The 16,787-nt window shown below is 40.9% G+C and overlaps 1 protein-coding gene across 3 annotated transcripts; it reads left to right on the plus strand.

Moving 5' to 3' along the window:
- Positions 1 to 223: 223 nt before the first annotated feature.
- Positions 224 to 15,955, plus strand: ipo7 (importin 7). 3 transcript variants are annotated; one of them, XM_073463960.1, is made up of 25 exons: positions 224 to 424; positions 2,819 to 2,900; positions 6,014 to 6,167; positions 6,251 to 6,409; positions 6,489 to 6,645; positions 7,261 to 7,350; positions 7,453 to 7,547; positions 7,640 to 7,724; positions 7,815 to 7,949; positions 8,103 to 8,202; positions 8,295 to 8,371; positions 8,489 to 8,605; positions 9,104 to 9,193; positions 9,342 to 9,507; positions 9,617 to 9,777; positions 10,616 to 10,744; positions 11,608 to 11,674; positions 11,813 to 11,938; positions 12,071 to 12,168; positions 12,258 to 12,353; positions 12,615 to 12,835; positions 12,954 to 13,162; positions 13,254 to 13,460; positions 13,565 to 13,681; positions 14,882 to 15,955. In XM_073463960.1, exons 1-25 carry the CDS (start codon positions 341 to 343, stop codon positions 14,977 to 14,979), a joined length of 3,120 nt encoding a protein of 1,039 aa, XP_073320061.1. In that variant the 5' UTR covers positions 224 to 340; the 3' UTR covers positions 14,980 to 15,955. The 3 variants fall into 3 exon arrangements, with proteins under 3 accessions (XP_073320061.1, XP_073320063.1, XP_073320060.1); XM_073463962.1 differs by lacking the exon at positions 14,882 to 15,955 and adding an exon at positions 13,899 to 14,004 and having other exon boundaries at positions 232 to 424; positions 13,251 to 13,460; XM_073463959.1 differs by having other exon boundaries at positions 236 to 424; positions 13,251 to 13,460; positions 14,882 to 15,054.
- Positions 15,956 to 16,787: the final 832 nt, after the last annotated feature.

Here is a 16,787-nt window from a genome sequence, read left to right on the forward strand (position 1 = left end):
TCTAAAATGTCTGATTATTATAGCTAAAAATTAAATTAGGGAAAATAAACATTTTTTTTCTGAAATGTAGCTAACCAGTAGTGGGGTCACCTTCCCCACATCTTTGAATCTCGTATGAGCACTTTAGTTCAAGTGATGCAGGAAACTACAACTCCCACGGTGTCCATCTTGTCGCCGGAAGTTCGTGTTGCACAAATTTGGCGCTGATCTATCCGGGTACTTCATTCACTGCTTCCTTTCGCGCCGGGTAACCGGAGAGCCGTGCGTCCATGTGCGCAGTGACTGGGAATTGATAGACCTCTGAAATATTAAAATCCGAGCCGTAAACAGAGTTTTCGTCATGGATCCTGAGTCTTTGGTCGAGGCCCTTCGGGGCACGATGGACCCCAATCTGCGGGAGGCCGCGGAAAGACAGCTGAACGAGGTAAAAGTTGAGATTAGCCATTAATTGCGATGGAGGTTGTGGCGCGGTCTCGGATCGGGCCTCAGCCGTTCACAACATCAAGATGGTGCGATCACGCAGACTGGGCTCTGCTGCCGATACCTTGAGATCAACAGCTAAACCCCGCTGATCGATAAATGTAGTGGTTACACCCTCACTCGTATCTACCGTTAGCTTGTCCGCTAGCATTATCTCAATGGCGTTTTTCTAATTTCGATGACACACTCGTGTGCCAGTAAGCAACGTCAACGTGAGCTTCATCTTGAGCCAGCTGTGTCGCTAATGCTAAACAAGCTAACCCTCATAATTGTTAGCTCGTCGCACACAGTTTCGGCATAGTTTTGGCTTATTTCAGGGCTGACACGACACGACAGTAACAAGGCAGGCGTGTTACACAACAAGCGATGCTTGGTGAACGCGGGGCATATGCTAAATTGGGTATTTAACAGCAGGATAGTGATGTTTAGCCATGAGGCTAATATGTGCTAGCTAACTTGGCTACTTGTTGGTTGAGCTGCCATAGTTCTGCTACATAGCTGCTGCTCACGTGTCACTGTGACAAGCCCTGAAACGATGACAATCTTTAATAAAGGGATAAGATTTACAACAGCCGACTTCTCACCGTAGTTTCCAGTTGCCCTACTTAATATATGACCGGTGACTTTATAGCTACGAAGTGAAAAAATATCATAAAATGGAGTTTTACGTTAGCCGACTTCCATGTGAGCTAACGTTAACTAAGTTAGCAGCCCGGTCCTGTTTGGGGCAGCAGCCCGGCTGCGTAGTTTTAAAAAGTTGTCTCCTCATCCAACACTTATGGGTTACATTTAATTTTTAATGGTGTTATTAATCACTAAACTTTGGAGTGTTTACAACTATTATTTTCTAAGCGATACACGCTGTGGAAATGTAATGTCAGACAGAAACGTAATGGCTACAATTGAAACTGAACTGGGCACATTTGACTATAACTTGAGATTGTGGCTTTTTCAGGCCTTCAATCTGTCATTTGACATACGATCGAGGAGAATGAAGTGCCTTACAAAAAAACCTGAAAGCTTTCCTAACCTCTCACCAAAGATGTTTGTAGCTTGATTGTTGGTTGTGGAGATTAAATGCCAGCAGTAATGAGGCCTTTAATTGTTTTGAAGCCCAACTGGTCTGCGTGTGAGACAAATGACATTAGACAGTCAAATCACAATGCCTTCTTCTACATCTGTGCTCCTTAATGGCCCTGGCAGTATATTTAAAGTGGACAGTTGACAAAAACCAAGGCCTGTTTTGTGTTATATATTCAGATGATAGTTATGCAGTCATAGCACATGTGTTCAGTATGATTTGCCCCCATACAGTAACCCCTCCTCCATGTTTATTTTTTGCCATTGCAAGGGGATTGTGTTTTTTTTTGTTTTTTTTTAACACCCACATATGCATTGATAGTGATGTCTTGCTTGAATGGCAAAGCTGAGAGGGAGAGTGTTCTTGGAGTTGAGTTTAGAGGGAAAAAAATCCTGTCTTCTGGAGGAGGATGGAGTAAATCTGTTTCTAAATACAGTGCTTTGCTTAGTCATAAACTCTGACTTGGTTTTTTATGGAAAATGGCCAGATGAAATTTGACTAAGGCTTAAGAAAATGCTTAAATACATTTAGGGAAATATGTTGACACATACCAGCATGATGTTTGAAATCAGCTGTTTATTTATTACTGACCATCCAGATGCCAACATCGGATTTATCAGTTGGTCATCTCCATAATTTGTCACCATTACAAGTTCACAGGGATCAACCTAATGCAGCTGTAGTCGTGGAGGAGCAATAACCCAGAAATATATGGGTTGTAAACTGCTGATCCAAACATTGGCTTGGATTTGTAATGCCAAGAAGACGGCACTGCTGTGTATCCCAGCTGGTTGATGTGACCATCCGTGTTTATCAGGATATTTAATTGAACACCTCGGTGATGTCGTATCCACTACCTTTGTCCTTTTTTGTTTTGTAAACATAATACAAAAATGCAAGCACGAAATAATTCATCAGTTTTAAAAAGGTGACAATGCAATAACCGATTTTATTGTTAGTCACCTAGCAACTGTGTTTGCATGCCAAACCATGTGTACTCAACTTACCGTGTCAAAAATACAACACCCCCAAGCTCCTTTTGATGGCAGTATATTTACCAAGTAACCTAAAGCCACTGTAATAGTCTCCGTACAATACAAAAGCACATCACAGTAGTGCACCATTAACAGCTTGAAGTAGGTTTTATGCAAAATGGTATGAAACCAACTTCATGCAAGATGGTATGAACCGTCCGAGATGTGAAATGTTTCAGTGTTTATAACCGATTACTTTGTTGTTTTCAATTTTGATTCACAGGGTCACACCCAGGTAAACTTTGTGTCCACTCTGCTGCGTGTCACCATGTCTGATCAGCTGGATTTGCCTGTCAGGCAAGCAGGTGAGTCTACACTCTGACATGTTAATAAAAGATGTTATGTTGAGCGGGACGGAATGTATAACATGTGATTTTTAATATTAAATATTCTATGAAAAAATTACTCGGAAAAAAAAGATGGAGTCCCTGCAGTCTGCTGACAGCCTAAGGAGCCAGACCTGCACGTCCTTACAGTCAAATGATTGGTGTCATCCTGGTTTGGTGAATACAAAAGCTGAGGTGGAGATTAAAAACAAACCGGTTAGGTGTTTATAGGAAAACGTAAACACAGAAAATAGAAGTTATTCTCCTACATGGTCCAAAGGCAATTACACTGATTTGCTCACATTTCAACACATTTAACAGTGGGTTAAAGAGGTAAGTACATTTTTTGCCTTCTTAAAAACTTTTCTGTCTTTGAACCCTTGTAGACGGTGAATAAAAACAAAACAAACAAAAAAATTAAAATCATGTTGTTTTCCTCTGAAACTGCAATAAACATCAACACCAGTGACAACATGTTTGGCTCTTTAGTCTACACTGTGTGGTTCTGCCTAGGTGCAGCAGGTTGGTGCCATGAACACTACTTCTTCTTCTCTGTGTTTATTGGTGGATGAAAAACTGACATTCAAGGTGCAAACAGCCACCGATAAATAGCCGGCAATCTAAATTTCCTTATCACGTATCCATATTTTGGATAAGACATGAATATGCCATCAGGTTTGCTCTCAGATTGAGAATGAGATTCAATCTCCAAATAAAAACCTCAAATTCCTGTGAATTCTTTTTTTTTTTTTAGTACAACACTAACCCTTGAGCGTACAAAAATTAACACTAGCTTAAGAAATTGAATTGTCATCTTCTATTTTCAAAACACGATGTTATGATACACAATCCATGCCTCCCCCTCCCTGTATCAACCAGAGCCACATAAGGATACCAAAACACTCTCTGTGCGACTTACCCCTTCATCCTGCATCTGACTCCAATTTTGTCAGATTGCATTATATGACAAATGGACTAGATATTCTCCATGACCCCAAGTTAAACAGGTCACTTATATAATAGTTTCAAAAAAGATAATGTAGCGATGATACATGATTCACACTAGTGTTTTTGTGAGGCTAAAGTGCCACACTGAAGTGCAGTGGACACGTGGAGTTGGTTAAATATAGCTTGTTTTGCTTTAGTCAAATGCTGCACTGTGAGGAAGGTGCCCATGGTGGGAATAAAAAAATCAATGTTCAAAGTTACAATCTTGACCAGAGTTGTTGGAAAAAGTACACAGATAGCATCTGAATCATTGTGTGTCCACCTCCCCAAGTATTCATCATAACTGTCCCAGCAAATTAAGCCGTTATTGGAGCTGTGCTTTAGTGCAATAAATTACTTTTCCAGCTGTAGGAAAAATGTCTGACAGGGTTAAGAGCAGAATAGAGGAGGAGCAGCTCCTCCAGACTGCACAGAAGCTGTCGGAATAATATCACAAGTGAAGCTCAAACGTAGTACATCGACTGAATTTGTTGTATTGGCACTCAGTCAATCACTCGGGATTGTTATTCATTAAGCTTCTGTCTGGGTTGGTGTTGGTAGGCAGCCCAACATGAAAAAGGCTGTCGCTTTTTGTGGAAACGGTCTCTTTGCTTCTTTTATGATCATTTTATTTGATTGACAGTAATTACATAATTTTCAGTGAATAGATTGATCAAACGCATTAATATTTGTTTTATAACAGACAGTCTCTGGACAGTGTCGTTGAATGTGGGTTTGAGTTGTATTTGATTCAGTATTGGCAGCTTGTTCAGTATGTGGTGAGTTTTTGAGATGTCTCCTTCTGAGATTTCTTGCTGCCAACAGACTCTAAAGACGGTAACTTCAGTTTTGTGTTTGGTGGTCAAAGTGTTGAAAAATGACTCAGCTGCTAGACATCGACACGTTGCTCTTGAGTTTTTTTTTAAAAGTCACGTCATTTTTGCTTTGAGGACCATTAATGAAGTTTCATCTTGGAACAGCATAGTTGTACCTCCTTGGTGTCGCTAGTCATATTTCTAGTATTTAACTCCAGATCATCTTAATTTTGTAAGTGGATCACATAAAAGCTTTCAGATAACATTTACAAAATAATATTTTACTTGACAAAAAATCTTTAGGAAGCAACATTTAATCAAGCACATCCCTACATATGTGTATGCTTATTTCATGATTTAAGCTTGCAGCCTTTTTCATTTACAATAAGTAATTTTCCTCTTCTCCATGAATCAAACTGGTGACAGATTCTTAGTGGCTTTCCAGCGTTAGGCGGTCGTGTAGTTCGGTGGTCATAGGCAGAGGGGAGGGGGGTTTAATGCTCTGTCAGCATTGATAGGCTGGATTATGATTGCCTCGCCAGCGGTGTAGACATTTGTGTCAGCAGTCTGACGTCCGCCTCCCAGCCCTCACTCCTCCGCGCCCTCAGATGCCTCTCCCCTGTGAGCCACAGAACTCAGAACGGGGCCCCACAATGTAGATGTGAACCCAGCTGACACCCTTGTGCCACATTCAAAACTACTGAACTGCAGATGGAAGAATTGATTCCTGCAGCTTCGGCTTTAGGTGGTTCTGAATTTACACCGCTGTGTTGTACACAGTCAGAATGACTTTAATACAGTCTGTACCATGAGTGCACAAACTGAGGGTTGCATGAGGTTGTACACTTTCGTTTTAAAACCATACATAGTGGTTTAGTTACTTTGATACTCCTCTATAAAGCAGCTTGAGGTGAGCTAATTGTTTTCTAATGCGCAACAAAGTTTGTGGAGTTTTTTCAGGGGGTGATTATTATGAATTTAATATGAATGTCACATTTCTAATAAATATAAATGTCACAAACTTGTGTTTTTCATAACTGTCATTTTTGCCAATTAAACATCTCAAACAGAAATTGGCAGTTTTTTTTATCTTGAACAAATCAACTGAATCTCAATTTTGCTTTTATGTGAGATGCACATCACATGGCAGTCACACAAATGGCTGCTCGGTCATGTGACTTTCTCCTCCTATCGCTTGGTGGTTATTTAAAAGCTATTTGACTAAATACTAGTGTTCAGAGGTATGGTCACAAATGCTGAAAGATCCACTTGTTCCCTCTATCTGTCTAGGTGTGATTTACCTTAAGAACATGATAACTCAGCACTGGAGTGATGGAGACGGTTCAGGCACAGAGACACCTGTCAATAACATCCCCGATGAGGACAGGCAGTTCATTCGAGACAACATAGTGGAGGCCATCATCCACTCCCCCGAGCGCATCAGGTAACCACACAGCCTGCTGGCGGAGTTCAGTCAGGAGATTTTTAGACCGCCCAATCTATAACTGCCTTTTTTAAACTCATCAGGGTCCAGTTGACAACGTGTATCCACCACATGATCAAGCACGACTACCCTGGCAAGTGGACGACCATCGTGGACAAGATTGGCTTCTACCTGCAGTCAGACAACAGTGCAGGATGGCTGGGCATCTTGCTCTGCCTTTACCAGCTTGTCAAAAACTATGAGTGAGTCAGAGTTCTCGATCTTCACCTTTATATTGTGTTGAACATTGTGGCTGATGTGTAACCTGTGTGTGTGATACAGATATAAGAAACCAGAAGAGCGTCAGCCTCTGGTGGCCGCCATGCACATCTTCATGCCCATGCTAAAGGAACGCTTCATCCAGCTGCTCCCCGATCACTCCAGTGATTCTGTCCTCATTCAGAAACAGATCTTCAAAATCCTCTACGCCCTCTTCCAGGTAATCTGGCAGCACCTGACATTTTATCTCTTTGGGTTTGAATGGATTCACTTTATTACTTTGTTTTAAGACTAAAAACATGATAATGATAACCTTCACAGTATTTTTAAAACTTTCAAAACAAATTACTCTTAAAGTTTTGCTCAACGAAAGTTGAAAAGGCAAAACTAGTATTGGAAAATAAGTTTTGATTTGCTCACTGAAATCAGTATTTTACTCTAAAATTGATAATAGGGCGGCAGCCAACAACTATTTTCATTATTTTTTAATCTGCAGATTATTTTCCTAATTAATCAGTGAGTCGTTTAGTCTATAAAATATAAAAGTCTCAAAAAATTGTGGACAATGCTCATCACAATTTCCCAGAGCCCAAAGAGACGTCTTCAAATTGCTTCTCTTGTCGAACCAACAGTCCAAAACCCAAAGACTCTTAACATCAAAAATGTTAACAAAGAAAAGCAACAAATCATTATATTTAAGAAGCTGGACCCAGCTAATTTCTGTTGATCAGTTAATCAACTAATCCTCTGCAGCTCTAATCTATAATGCCCATTTTTTGCTACATATGTGCTCAGATTAGAAAAAGGAAAAACTAACTCTTGTGTTTCTCCACAGTACAACCTTCCTCTGGAGCTCATCAACAGACAGAACCTGACAGAATGGATGGAGATCCTGAAGACAGTAGTGGACAGAGATGTTCCTCCAGTAAGGAGATGAATAAATGCATATAACACTAATATGGCCACTCACTGCTTACAAAAGCTCTTGACAAGTGGAGTGTACAAACCTTGTCTTTTGTTTGTTTAGGAGACAATGCAGATAGATGAAGATGAGCGGCCTGAGCTGCCATGGTGGAAGTGCAAGAAGTGGGCCCTTCATATTTTGGCTCGGCTGTTTGAGAGGTAAAAATCTAATAACTGTTTCTTTAACTTCTTCGATAAATCGTATAAACATGTTTAACAAAAACACTCACTATATAAAACTGTCTTTGCAGATATGGAAGCCCAGGCAACACAACCAAAGAGTACACAGAGTTTGCTGACCTTTTCCTCAAGGAATACGCAGTTCCTGCTCAGCAGGTAAGAACTTCACAAGGTGTAATGTCAGCAGCAGCTCTCCAGTCGGTCTGTTTAAAAATAAAAGGTTTTTTTTGTACATTTGTCTACTAGGTGCTGCTGAAAGTCTTATACCAGTACAAGGAAAAGCAATATGTGGCTCCCAGAGTACTCCAACAGACACTGAACTACATCAACCAGGGCATAGCACATGCTCTGACGTGGAGAAACCTCAAACCACACATCCAGGTATAAATACAACACGTCTGAATATCCAGGAAACATTTCACGATATTGTATATGGCAAGTCTCGGATGCAACTTCAGCAAACAGATGAAAGACACAATAATATGTCAGTCTGTTCCCTCCTCCCTGATTGTGACTTCTCGTTTTGTTTTTAAGGGCATCATTCAGGATGTGGTGTTCCCCCTCATGTGTTACACAGACAGTGACGAGGAACTGTGGCAGGAGGATCCATACGAGTATATCCGCATGAAGTTTGGTAAGCAGAGGAAGTTGGTGCCTGTCATCCAAAAGGAATCCCGTGAGTCAGTGATGACTAAACATTAATCTGATCTCTGCTGTCCCCTTTAGACGTGTTTGAGGACTTCATCTCTCCAACAACAGCAGCCCAGACGCTCCTCTTCACTGCCTGCAACAAAAGAAAAGAGGTGGGTTGAAATTATTTGGTGCTTTATTTCCTCAGAACTTGGAAAATATTTTGCATCTGCCCCCACAATTCATATTTAATGAGGCCTAATCCAGTTTGTTGTTCTTGCTCTGTTTAGGTGCTGCAAAAGACTATGGGCTTCTGCTACCAGATTCTCACTGATCCTGCCTCTGACCCCAGGAAAAAGGATGGTGCCCTCCACATGATAGGCTCTTTGGCTGAAATCCTGCTGAAGGTAAACAGCTCTCAGTGAAATAACTCCTTGACAGTTCATCTTTTCTGCATGCAGATTAAAAAACATGATTCCCTCTGAGCAAAATCTGGTGTTGAACTTTTGTGTCATGGTGCACTGAATAGGATTTTCATCACACCTTCCTGTTTTATACCATGACTGCCCTCATGAGCATTTGGTTGTAAATTATGCTGTCTAACTGGGGCAAGAAATGATTTTGCAGAAGTTGGTTTAGCTGTGGGCTTTTAGAGATGGTGAAACTATTGTGCCTACTTGGCTGTTGTTTTGTTGAAATCATTTAAATATTGCATAGCTGTGGACCAAATATTCAGGTGCTGATACTGCAGTGTTGTAATTAACCATATTATCTAGATTCGGTCTGAGCAGCTTCTTGCCAGAAGTTATCAAACAAGTTATAGATTATTTTTTGTTAAACTTAAAGGATAAGTGTTGTGAATTGTGTTTGACTGTCTTGTGAAACTTTTTTTTTTCTCTACACAGAAAAAAATTTATAAGGACCAGATGGAGTTCATGCTGCAGAATCACGTCTTCCCCCTATTCCGCAGTGAACTGGGCTACATGAGAGCCAGGGTAAGTGATAATTTCCAAACAAGCAGACCAATGAGTCGTGTTAACATTACTTTAAATTAACCCAAGCTTGTTGTATTGTCACACTTCTTTGCTTTATAGGTAATTTAATGAGTTCTCTCACATTTTCTCCACCTCTGTTTTCACACAGGCTTGCTGGGTGCTGCATTACTTCTGTGAGGTGAAGTTCAAAAGTGACCAGAACCTGCAGACAGCCCTCGAGCTGACCCGCCTTTGTCTAATCAATGATAACGAGATGCCAGTTAAGGTGGAGGCTGCTATTGCCCTGCAGGTTCTCATCAGCAACCAGGAGAAAGGTGAGCGAGTAAAGTCATTAAGCTCATTGATTTAAAAAAAATAAAATAAAATAAAAATCTCTGTATTTTCTGTGTGTGTCTAAATGATCTTGTGTGTTTTGATCTTTAGCCAAAGAATACATCACCCCCTTCATCCGGCCAGTGATGCAGGCACTCCTGCACATTGTCAGGGAGACAGAGAATGATGACCTCACCAATGTCATACAGAAGATGATCTGTGAATATAGTGAGGAGGTCACTCCAATAGCAGTGGAGATGACACAGCACTTGGTAAGTGCATGTCATCGTTTCACATGATACGATCATCAAGCGGCCAAATACTCCCCCCTAAGGCTGCAGAGCTGCAAAAGAAACATAAATATCTCAGTCATTGATATAAAAAACTAGCCGTTCTACTTGCACAACACCCAGGCTTCATTCAGATGCAGCACAGACAACGAGAGATGAAAGTTACTCACAGATCAATCAAAAAGACCCTAAAGAATATATTTTTTTGAATTTATTCCAAACAAAAGGCAATATTCTTAACTGCTTACATGGCTAATGAAAATGAATATTCATTTTCCATATTTCCATTACATGCAGCTTTGCATACTTGGATTAACAAACACAACCTCCTTCTGTCATTTGTTCAGACACCTTTTTGAAAAACGTCAGCATTGCAGTATTGCATAAATGAGCCTTAATTATGAATATCCAAGCGAAATATTCTGTTTACATGGTACGAATGAAATTCAGATATTGTCATATTTGGAAAAATAGTGCAATTTTAATGTGCATGTAAATGTGTTTGGTGTCAGGATGCATTTGCTTTTCTTCTCTTTAGCCATCAGAATTTAGTAAAAGCTCTTTACAGTTTGGCCGTTTATTTGCCATGTTAAAATACTGATCGCAGACGTCAAATGTTTGCGACTGAGACAGTGATGAGCTCAGTGTACGGAGATGTCACATGTATCACCCCTGTTACTTTTAAGAGGGCTACCATCAAATTTTGTTGATTTGACCTGTTTCCTGTATTTAATGTGGAAAGAAAGAATCAGACTGATGGTTTGAGTACTTGAAGTCCACAGACACAATCATAACAGTGTCTTTGTTCTCTCTTTGGCAGGCTATGACGTTCAACCAGGTGATTCAGACGGGGCCCGATGAGGAGGGAGGAGATGACAAGGCTGTGACAGCTATGGGCATCCTCAACACTATTGACACATTGCTAAGTGTGGTGGAGGACCACAAAGAGGTTAGCAGCATAGCCACTAAGCATGCTTGCCCCACACACATACACACTCACTCTGCCGGCTGATCACTCATCTCGGCGCCACTTCATCTGCAGAAGCAGCTCTGGTCTGCTGTAGCGTTCCTGCCAACACACTTGAGCCACCCACCAACTCCTGGGAACACGCTCTGTTCTCACCATGTTCAAAATGACTCAGAGGCTGAGGCAGACGCTAGAAATAGTGCCGGGGCACGCTGCCACCATGTCTGCCGAAACATAGGACTGCGGGTGCTCGAAGCCAAGAAGCCATTAGATTTGACCGAGCATTGCTTTACACTGAGGGTTTTTGATTGCATAACAGTTCAGTAGCTGAGGATCGTCTGTGTACGTCACCATGCTGCCAAGAATGAGAAATATATTTGTATTTGACCAGGGAACTGTAACCTGTTCAGTTGGTGTAGACGCATTAGAGGACAGGTGACTCATCAGGAACAAGAAAAAAACATTAATGATGAAGAAGTGCTTATCCTCATCACTCGTAATTTGATTAAATAATCATTTGCTAATTATCTAAAATCATAGAAAAAATGGGACATTAGCACAATTTTTCTGACATTTTACTTCTTTAAAATTATATTATTTTGGCTCCATTTTAATTTCTCAGCAACATAGTGTGTATAGAACACCAAGTAAGTACTTGACAAATAGGCAAAATAGGAGACATTGTTATAAGACACATTTCAAATTGTTGCACTTTGCGCCTTGTATTAGATGATACGACACAATATTTGTAGTATTATCACGTTAACACAGCTTTGATCATGACAGCTTTATCACCCAAAAGTCATTATATTGATTAACTCATTACTTTAACCTTCATGTTTCAGATCACCCAGCAGCTGGAGGGCATCTGTCTGCAGGTGATTGGCACCGTGCTGCAGCAACATGTACTGGGTAAGCAGGACAGGTTCTTCCACATTCCACCTGCATGTTGAACTAGAGCAGTCTGCTTGCCTCAGAGGTGACCTATTGATAATAAACATATTATATATACCGCCAATGACTCACCTTTCTCTTTTTTTCTTTTCTCAGAGTTCTATGAGGAGATCCTGTCCTTGGCTCACAGTCTGACCTGCCAGCAGGTGTCACCACAGATGTGGCAGCTCCTTCCACTGGTGTACGAAGTCTTTCAGCAGGATGGATTTGACTACTTCACAGGTATGTGCTTGGACTTACATGAGAATGCTTGGTTGTTTTGATATGCACATGAACTCGAGTCCAGGAAGAAAAAGTGGGGATTTGTTTTGCTTTAAATTCAACTGTGTGAAAGTAAACGTTTTTCTGTTTCAGACATGATGCCTCTTCTCCACAACTACGTCACAGTCGACACAGATACTCTGCTATCTGACACCAAATACCTGGAGATCATCTATAGCATGTGCAAGAAGGTAAAATAATGCAATTAATGATGCATGATGTAAAAGACAAATTATTTGTTGTAACTGGGAGGTTTACCTGACTTTTTCACTTTACACAGGTCCTGACAGGTGATCCAGGCGAGGACCCAGAGTGCCATGCGGCCAAGCTCCTGGAGGTGATCATTCTGCAGTGCAAAGGGCGTGGTATTGACCAGGTCAGTATCCAAAAACAAATGTACATCTCAAAATGGTAGCTCAAGACTACAGAGAAGCTAAACATTGTGAGAAATTACATAGTTTTCCATTCAGTAATCAATGTACTGTACTGTTCAGGGTGTGAGAGGAGGAGGGGAGATTCCCCTTTAAGGTGTAAGGGTCACAAGGTCGTATATTCAGTCCTGAAATTAAAACAATTTAAATGTAATATTCATAATAAACACTTGCTCTATTGAAGATGGATTTGCTGTATGTTGCAGGTTGTGCCGTTGTTTGTGGCTGCTGCGTTGGAGCGTTTGACGCGGGAGGTGAAGACCAGCGAGCTGAGGACTATGTGCCTGCAGGTGGCCATCGCTGCACTTTACTACAGCCCCCCTCTTCTCCTCAACACTTTGGAGAACCTACGCTTCCCAAACAACACTGAGCCTATTACTAACCACTTCATAACCCAGTGGCTCAAAGATGTTGACTGCTTCCTTGGGTAAGAGTGAAATTAGCATTACAGAATACCTGCTCCTGACTGCTATATCTCACAATAAATGCATTGAGCCTGTTTTTAATGTAAGAAAGTGATGCTAACTGTTTGTTCTTGCTCTCAGCCTCCACGACAGGAAGATGTGCATTCTCGGACTCTGTGCTCTCATTGACCTTGAGCACAGGCCTCAGGCTGTCAACCAAGTGGCCGGCCAACTTCTTCCCGCAGCCATCCTACTCTTCAATGGCCTCAAAAGGGCGTACGCCTGTCGGGCAGAGCATGAGAATGACGAAGATGACGATGATGAAGATGGAGAGGAGGACGACGAAAACGGTAAGACACAAGTGTTTGATGTACTGTGTGTTGCATCAGCTGAGGTGTCTATTAAGTGAAGTTAAAATGTAACCTCTGTGTATCAAAGTAGCTGAGCTTGGCAGCGACGAGGACGACATCGACGAGGAGGGCCAGGAGTACCTGGAGATGCTGGCAAAGCAGGCAGGAGAGGACGGAGATGATGAAGACTGGGAGGAGGACGACGCTGAGGAGACGGCACTCGAGGGCTACACTACAGCTGTAGATGATGAAGACAACTTAGTGGACGAGTATCAGATCTTCAAAGCCATACTACAGAGTAAGACGATGAGCTGTCGATCGCTCTCTTGTGAATCAAATTTAAATGGTTCAGTTAAACAAATGTTGTGCAACGGTTGCTAATCTGACTTCATTGTGATGCAGATATCCAGACCCGTGACCCAGCATGGTACCAGGCACTAACACAGGCCCTTGATGAAGACCAGGGCAAACACCTTCAGGACATTGGAACACTTGCAGATCAGAGACGGGCAGCACACGGTGAGCACCAGCTGAGACTCTACCCCAATTTTCCAATTAAACTCTGATGTCGCTCTTCAGACTGACAATAAAGCTATTTTTTTTACATGCTATACCCTGTTTTTTGTTATTAATGACTTTCATTTATGCATTTACTTGGGCTTAAAATACGGCAAGTATTGATAGCCTGTACCCAATTATTGTACATTGAAATCTGCTGCCCTTGTGTCTTCTTCAGGCAACAAAGGATGAGTCTGGGAAGATTAAATGATGATGAAAAAATAACATTTTCACCCCCAAAAGAAAATAAGTAATTGAATAATAAAATTTGGATAAACTATGGAGCTTTTTGACTGGGAACCTTTTTTATGGGTGTAATTGAAGATGGTTGCACACTCGTAGCTACGATGCAAAATAATACCTCAATAAATGACCAAGTTTGTCATGAAAGTCTTCTGTACATGAACAAAACATTGATGTGTGTTCCTCCACCGTCTCATCTTAAGAACCATTTGTTATGGCATGTTGTTTTTGTTTTTTTTTCCCTCCATCGCTGTGCCCTCATTTCCCATTTTCACTTTTATTGTTGACTAAAAATAAAGCTGTAAATGCCTAAAAAGTGTAAATCTCACTGGGGGCACAGTAGACAACTGTGTATCAAAATCTGGTGTGATCTGGACATTGTAGCCAACCATGCAAGCCTTCAACTCCTGAGCTGAGAACAGCAGAGCCGAGGGGGAAAGAACGAGAGAGGAGTGTAGGTTGGTTACACTGTTTTCATTTCTGGTCCATTGATAGGCTAAGAAGTTTTAACAAAAAAAAAACTGTTCTTTTCTTAAAATTGTGTTTTGTTATTTGACCCAAATATTCCACTAAACGGAAAATAGCCCAGCACATCTCACTGGTGGAAAGGTTTGAAAAGAGTTGTTTAAACAATTGTTTGAAAAGAATGAACGAATGAATGAAGCCTGAATCCATCGAACCAGAAATGCAAAAATTGTTCCCAGAACACGATGTGGGTCCATCTTGAAAATTGTATGAACAGGCAAGCATCATTATCCACAACTAATGATGCAGGACAGGGATTTAAAAGCCATTCTTCAAGTAGCATTAATTTTGTTGGTGGTCTTGCACCAGGGATGTAGTGAGTGAAGCTTCAGGAAACAACTTTTATTGAAATTTGTGATTTTTAAAGTACTATTCCTTGTTATCTTATTACAGAATCCAAGATGATCGAGAAACACGGCGGTTACAAGTTCACAGCGCCAGTGGTGCCATCTACTTTCAACTTCGGAGGCACTGCTCCGGGAATGAATTGAGTCATCCGTTCTACTTTTTATTACTCTGTGACTGATTGTAGTGAAGTGAAAAAAAAGCTTGTGTTGTTCCCTTAAGTAGTGGTTCCAGAACTGGTTCTTCTCAGTCATTCTTCAATCTGTCTAATGGGGAAATAGCACCAGAAGATGTGGGAAAGCAACCAAAATGCAACCAATGGCTGGGGAAAACAAACCAAGAACTTGAGCACGATGCAAGAGAAGAAGCTCTGAACAACGTTGTCTCCTGGAGCCCAGTGTGGACGGGATACCATGACGGCAACTCTTTCGTTTTTTTCCCACTTCAACAAAATTGGGGGATTAACAGTTAGAAATTGATAATGGGACTTAATATTTCATTATCACTGTTGTGGCCAAACGGCCGTAATATGGTTATACCTCTGGTAGTGGTGATATCTACGTTATTTTCTGCATAAACAAACACTCATGTTTATGTACATACAAGCCAAGGTTATTGATTTTTCAAGTAGCCTTGAAAAAACAACCAGAGGCATTTGTAAGGTGTTAACAGCTGTATTCATATGTAGCATATTGGATACTTCATAGCACTATGTGATGCCTGATCTCTGTAAATTAATGACTAGCACTTTCATATTGTTCAGGTCTCTAGCCTTCTGTATCAGACTGCAAATTTTTTAAATTGAAGACTATTTAAAAATGAAAACAGCTGTAACTTTGTTACTTTGCAAGCGACTTCTGTAACGGCTGGTTGTCACACATCTGGTTACAGAGTGGATCGGTGGGCAACTCGGAAACATTATTGATTTCAGGAAAAAAGAGAATGCTCTTGGTGTTCAGTATGGCTACAGGACATGTGTTTTTGAGCACTGAAAGTACAATTGAATACATCATTGAAGCATGTACAATTGGACTTGTCGTGAAGGTCTCAAGCTTTTGGTTGGTGTATGGATGAACCATCTATATATACAACAACATATTAAAAAAAAAAAAGCTAAGGGAATTCATGAACTCGACTGCTTCCTTTATAAAGGCACACTTTTCCTGTTTTATGAATTTATTTTAAGTATTTGTTTAATGAGCTCCACTTTTTGATGTTTGTGTGTTTGACATTGTCATATACTGTATTTGTACACACCTGGTCAGAGGACTTGGCCCTGCACACAGCAGCTCTGAAGCAAAAATCAAATCAATGAATTGCTGGGACATCTGGGTGACATTGTCATCAAGTCAGAGACAAGAAGCCTGGATGTGTTGTCCAGTTAACTGTAGAAAGATAAAATCGGTACTTGATACAACAGTGCAGAGGCATTTTAACATTAGGTAAAGCACAGGGCTAAATATTAGAATTGAGTGCCATAGCTTTCCATTAACCTGTGTCAGGGTCCTGGTATTGTACACAGTCTGACTGTGCCATCGTTAATGTTGGTAACACCTGTGCTTTACCTACTACGACAAGTCAAAATGTCTGCTGTGAAAAAATCCTAGTACCAGGCTGTTTGGGGAATATCCACCTCTAACACACAATATCAGCTGACATGATGGCTTAAGTGTTACTTAACGCAAGCTTTAGGCATGGCTCCATGTCATTATATGGTTTTAAAACCTTCCTTGTTTCAGTATTGTTCTTATGTTTTGAACAGCTCTCAGGTAATTTGTTCAATCACTTTTCCACATTATTGTATTATAGAGAAACTGCACACATTGCATAAAGAACGGGAGAAACGTGGTTAAAAGAGGCCTGCCAGTTCACGAGTTTAAGGGGCCCCAAAAAATGCTCAACTGTGGTTAATAAGGGTCAAATTCAGTTTCCTACCTGTCAGATTTACTTGTTA

Source organism: Pagrus major, chromosome 4, assembly GCF_040436345.1.
Source record: "Pagrus major chromosome 4, Pma_NU_1.0".
Lineage (NCBI taxonomy): Eukaryota > Metazoa > Chordata > Actinopteri > Spariformes > Sparidae > Pagrus > Pagrus major.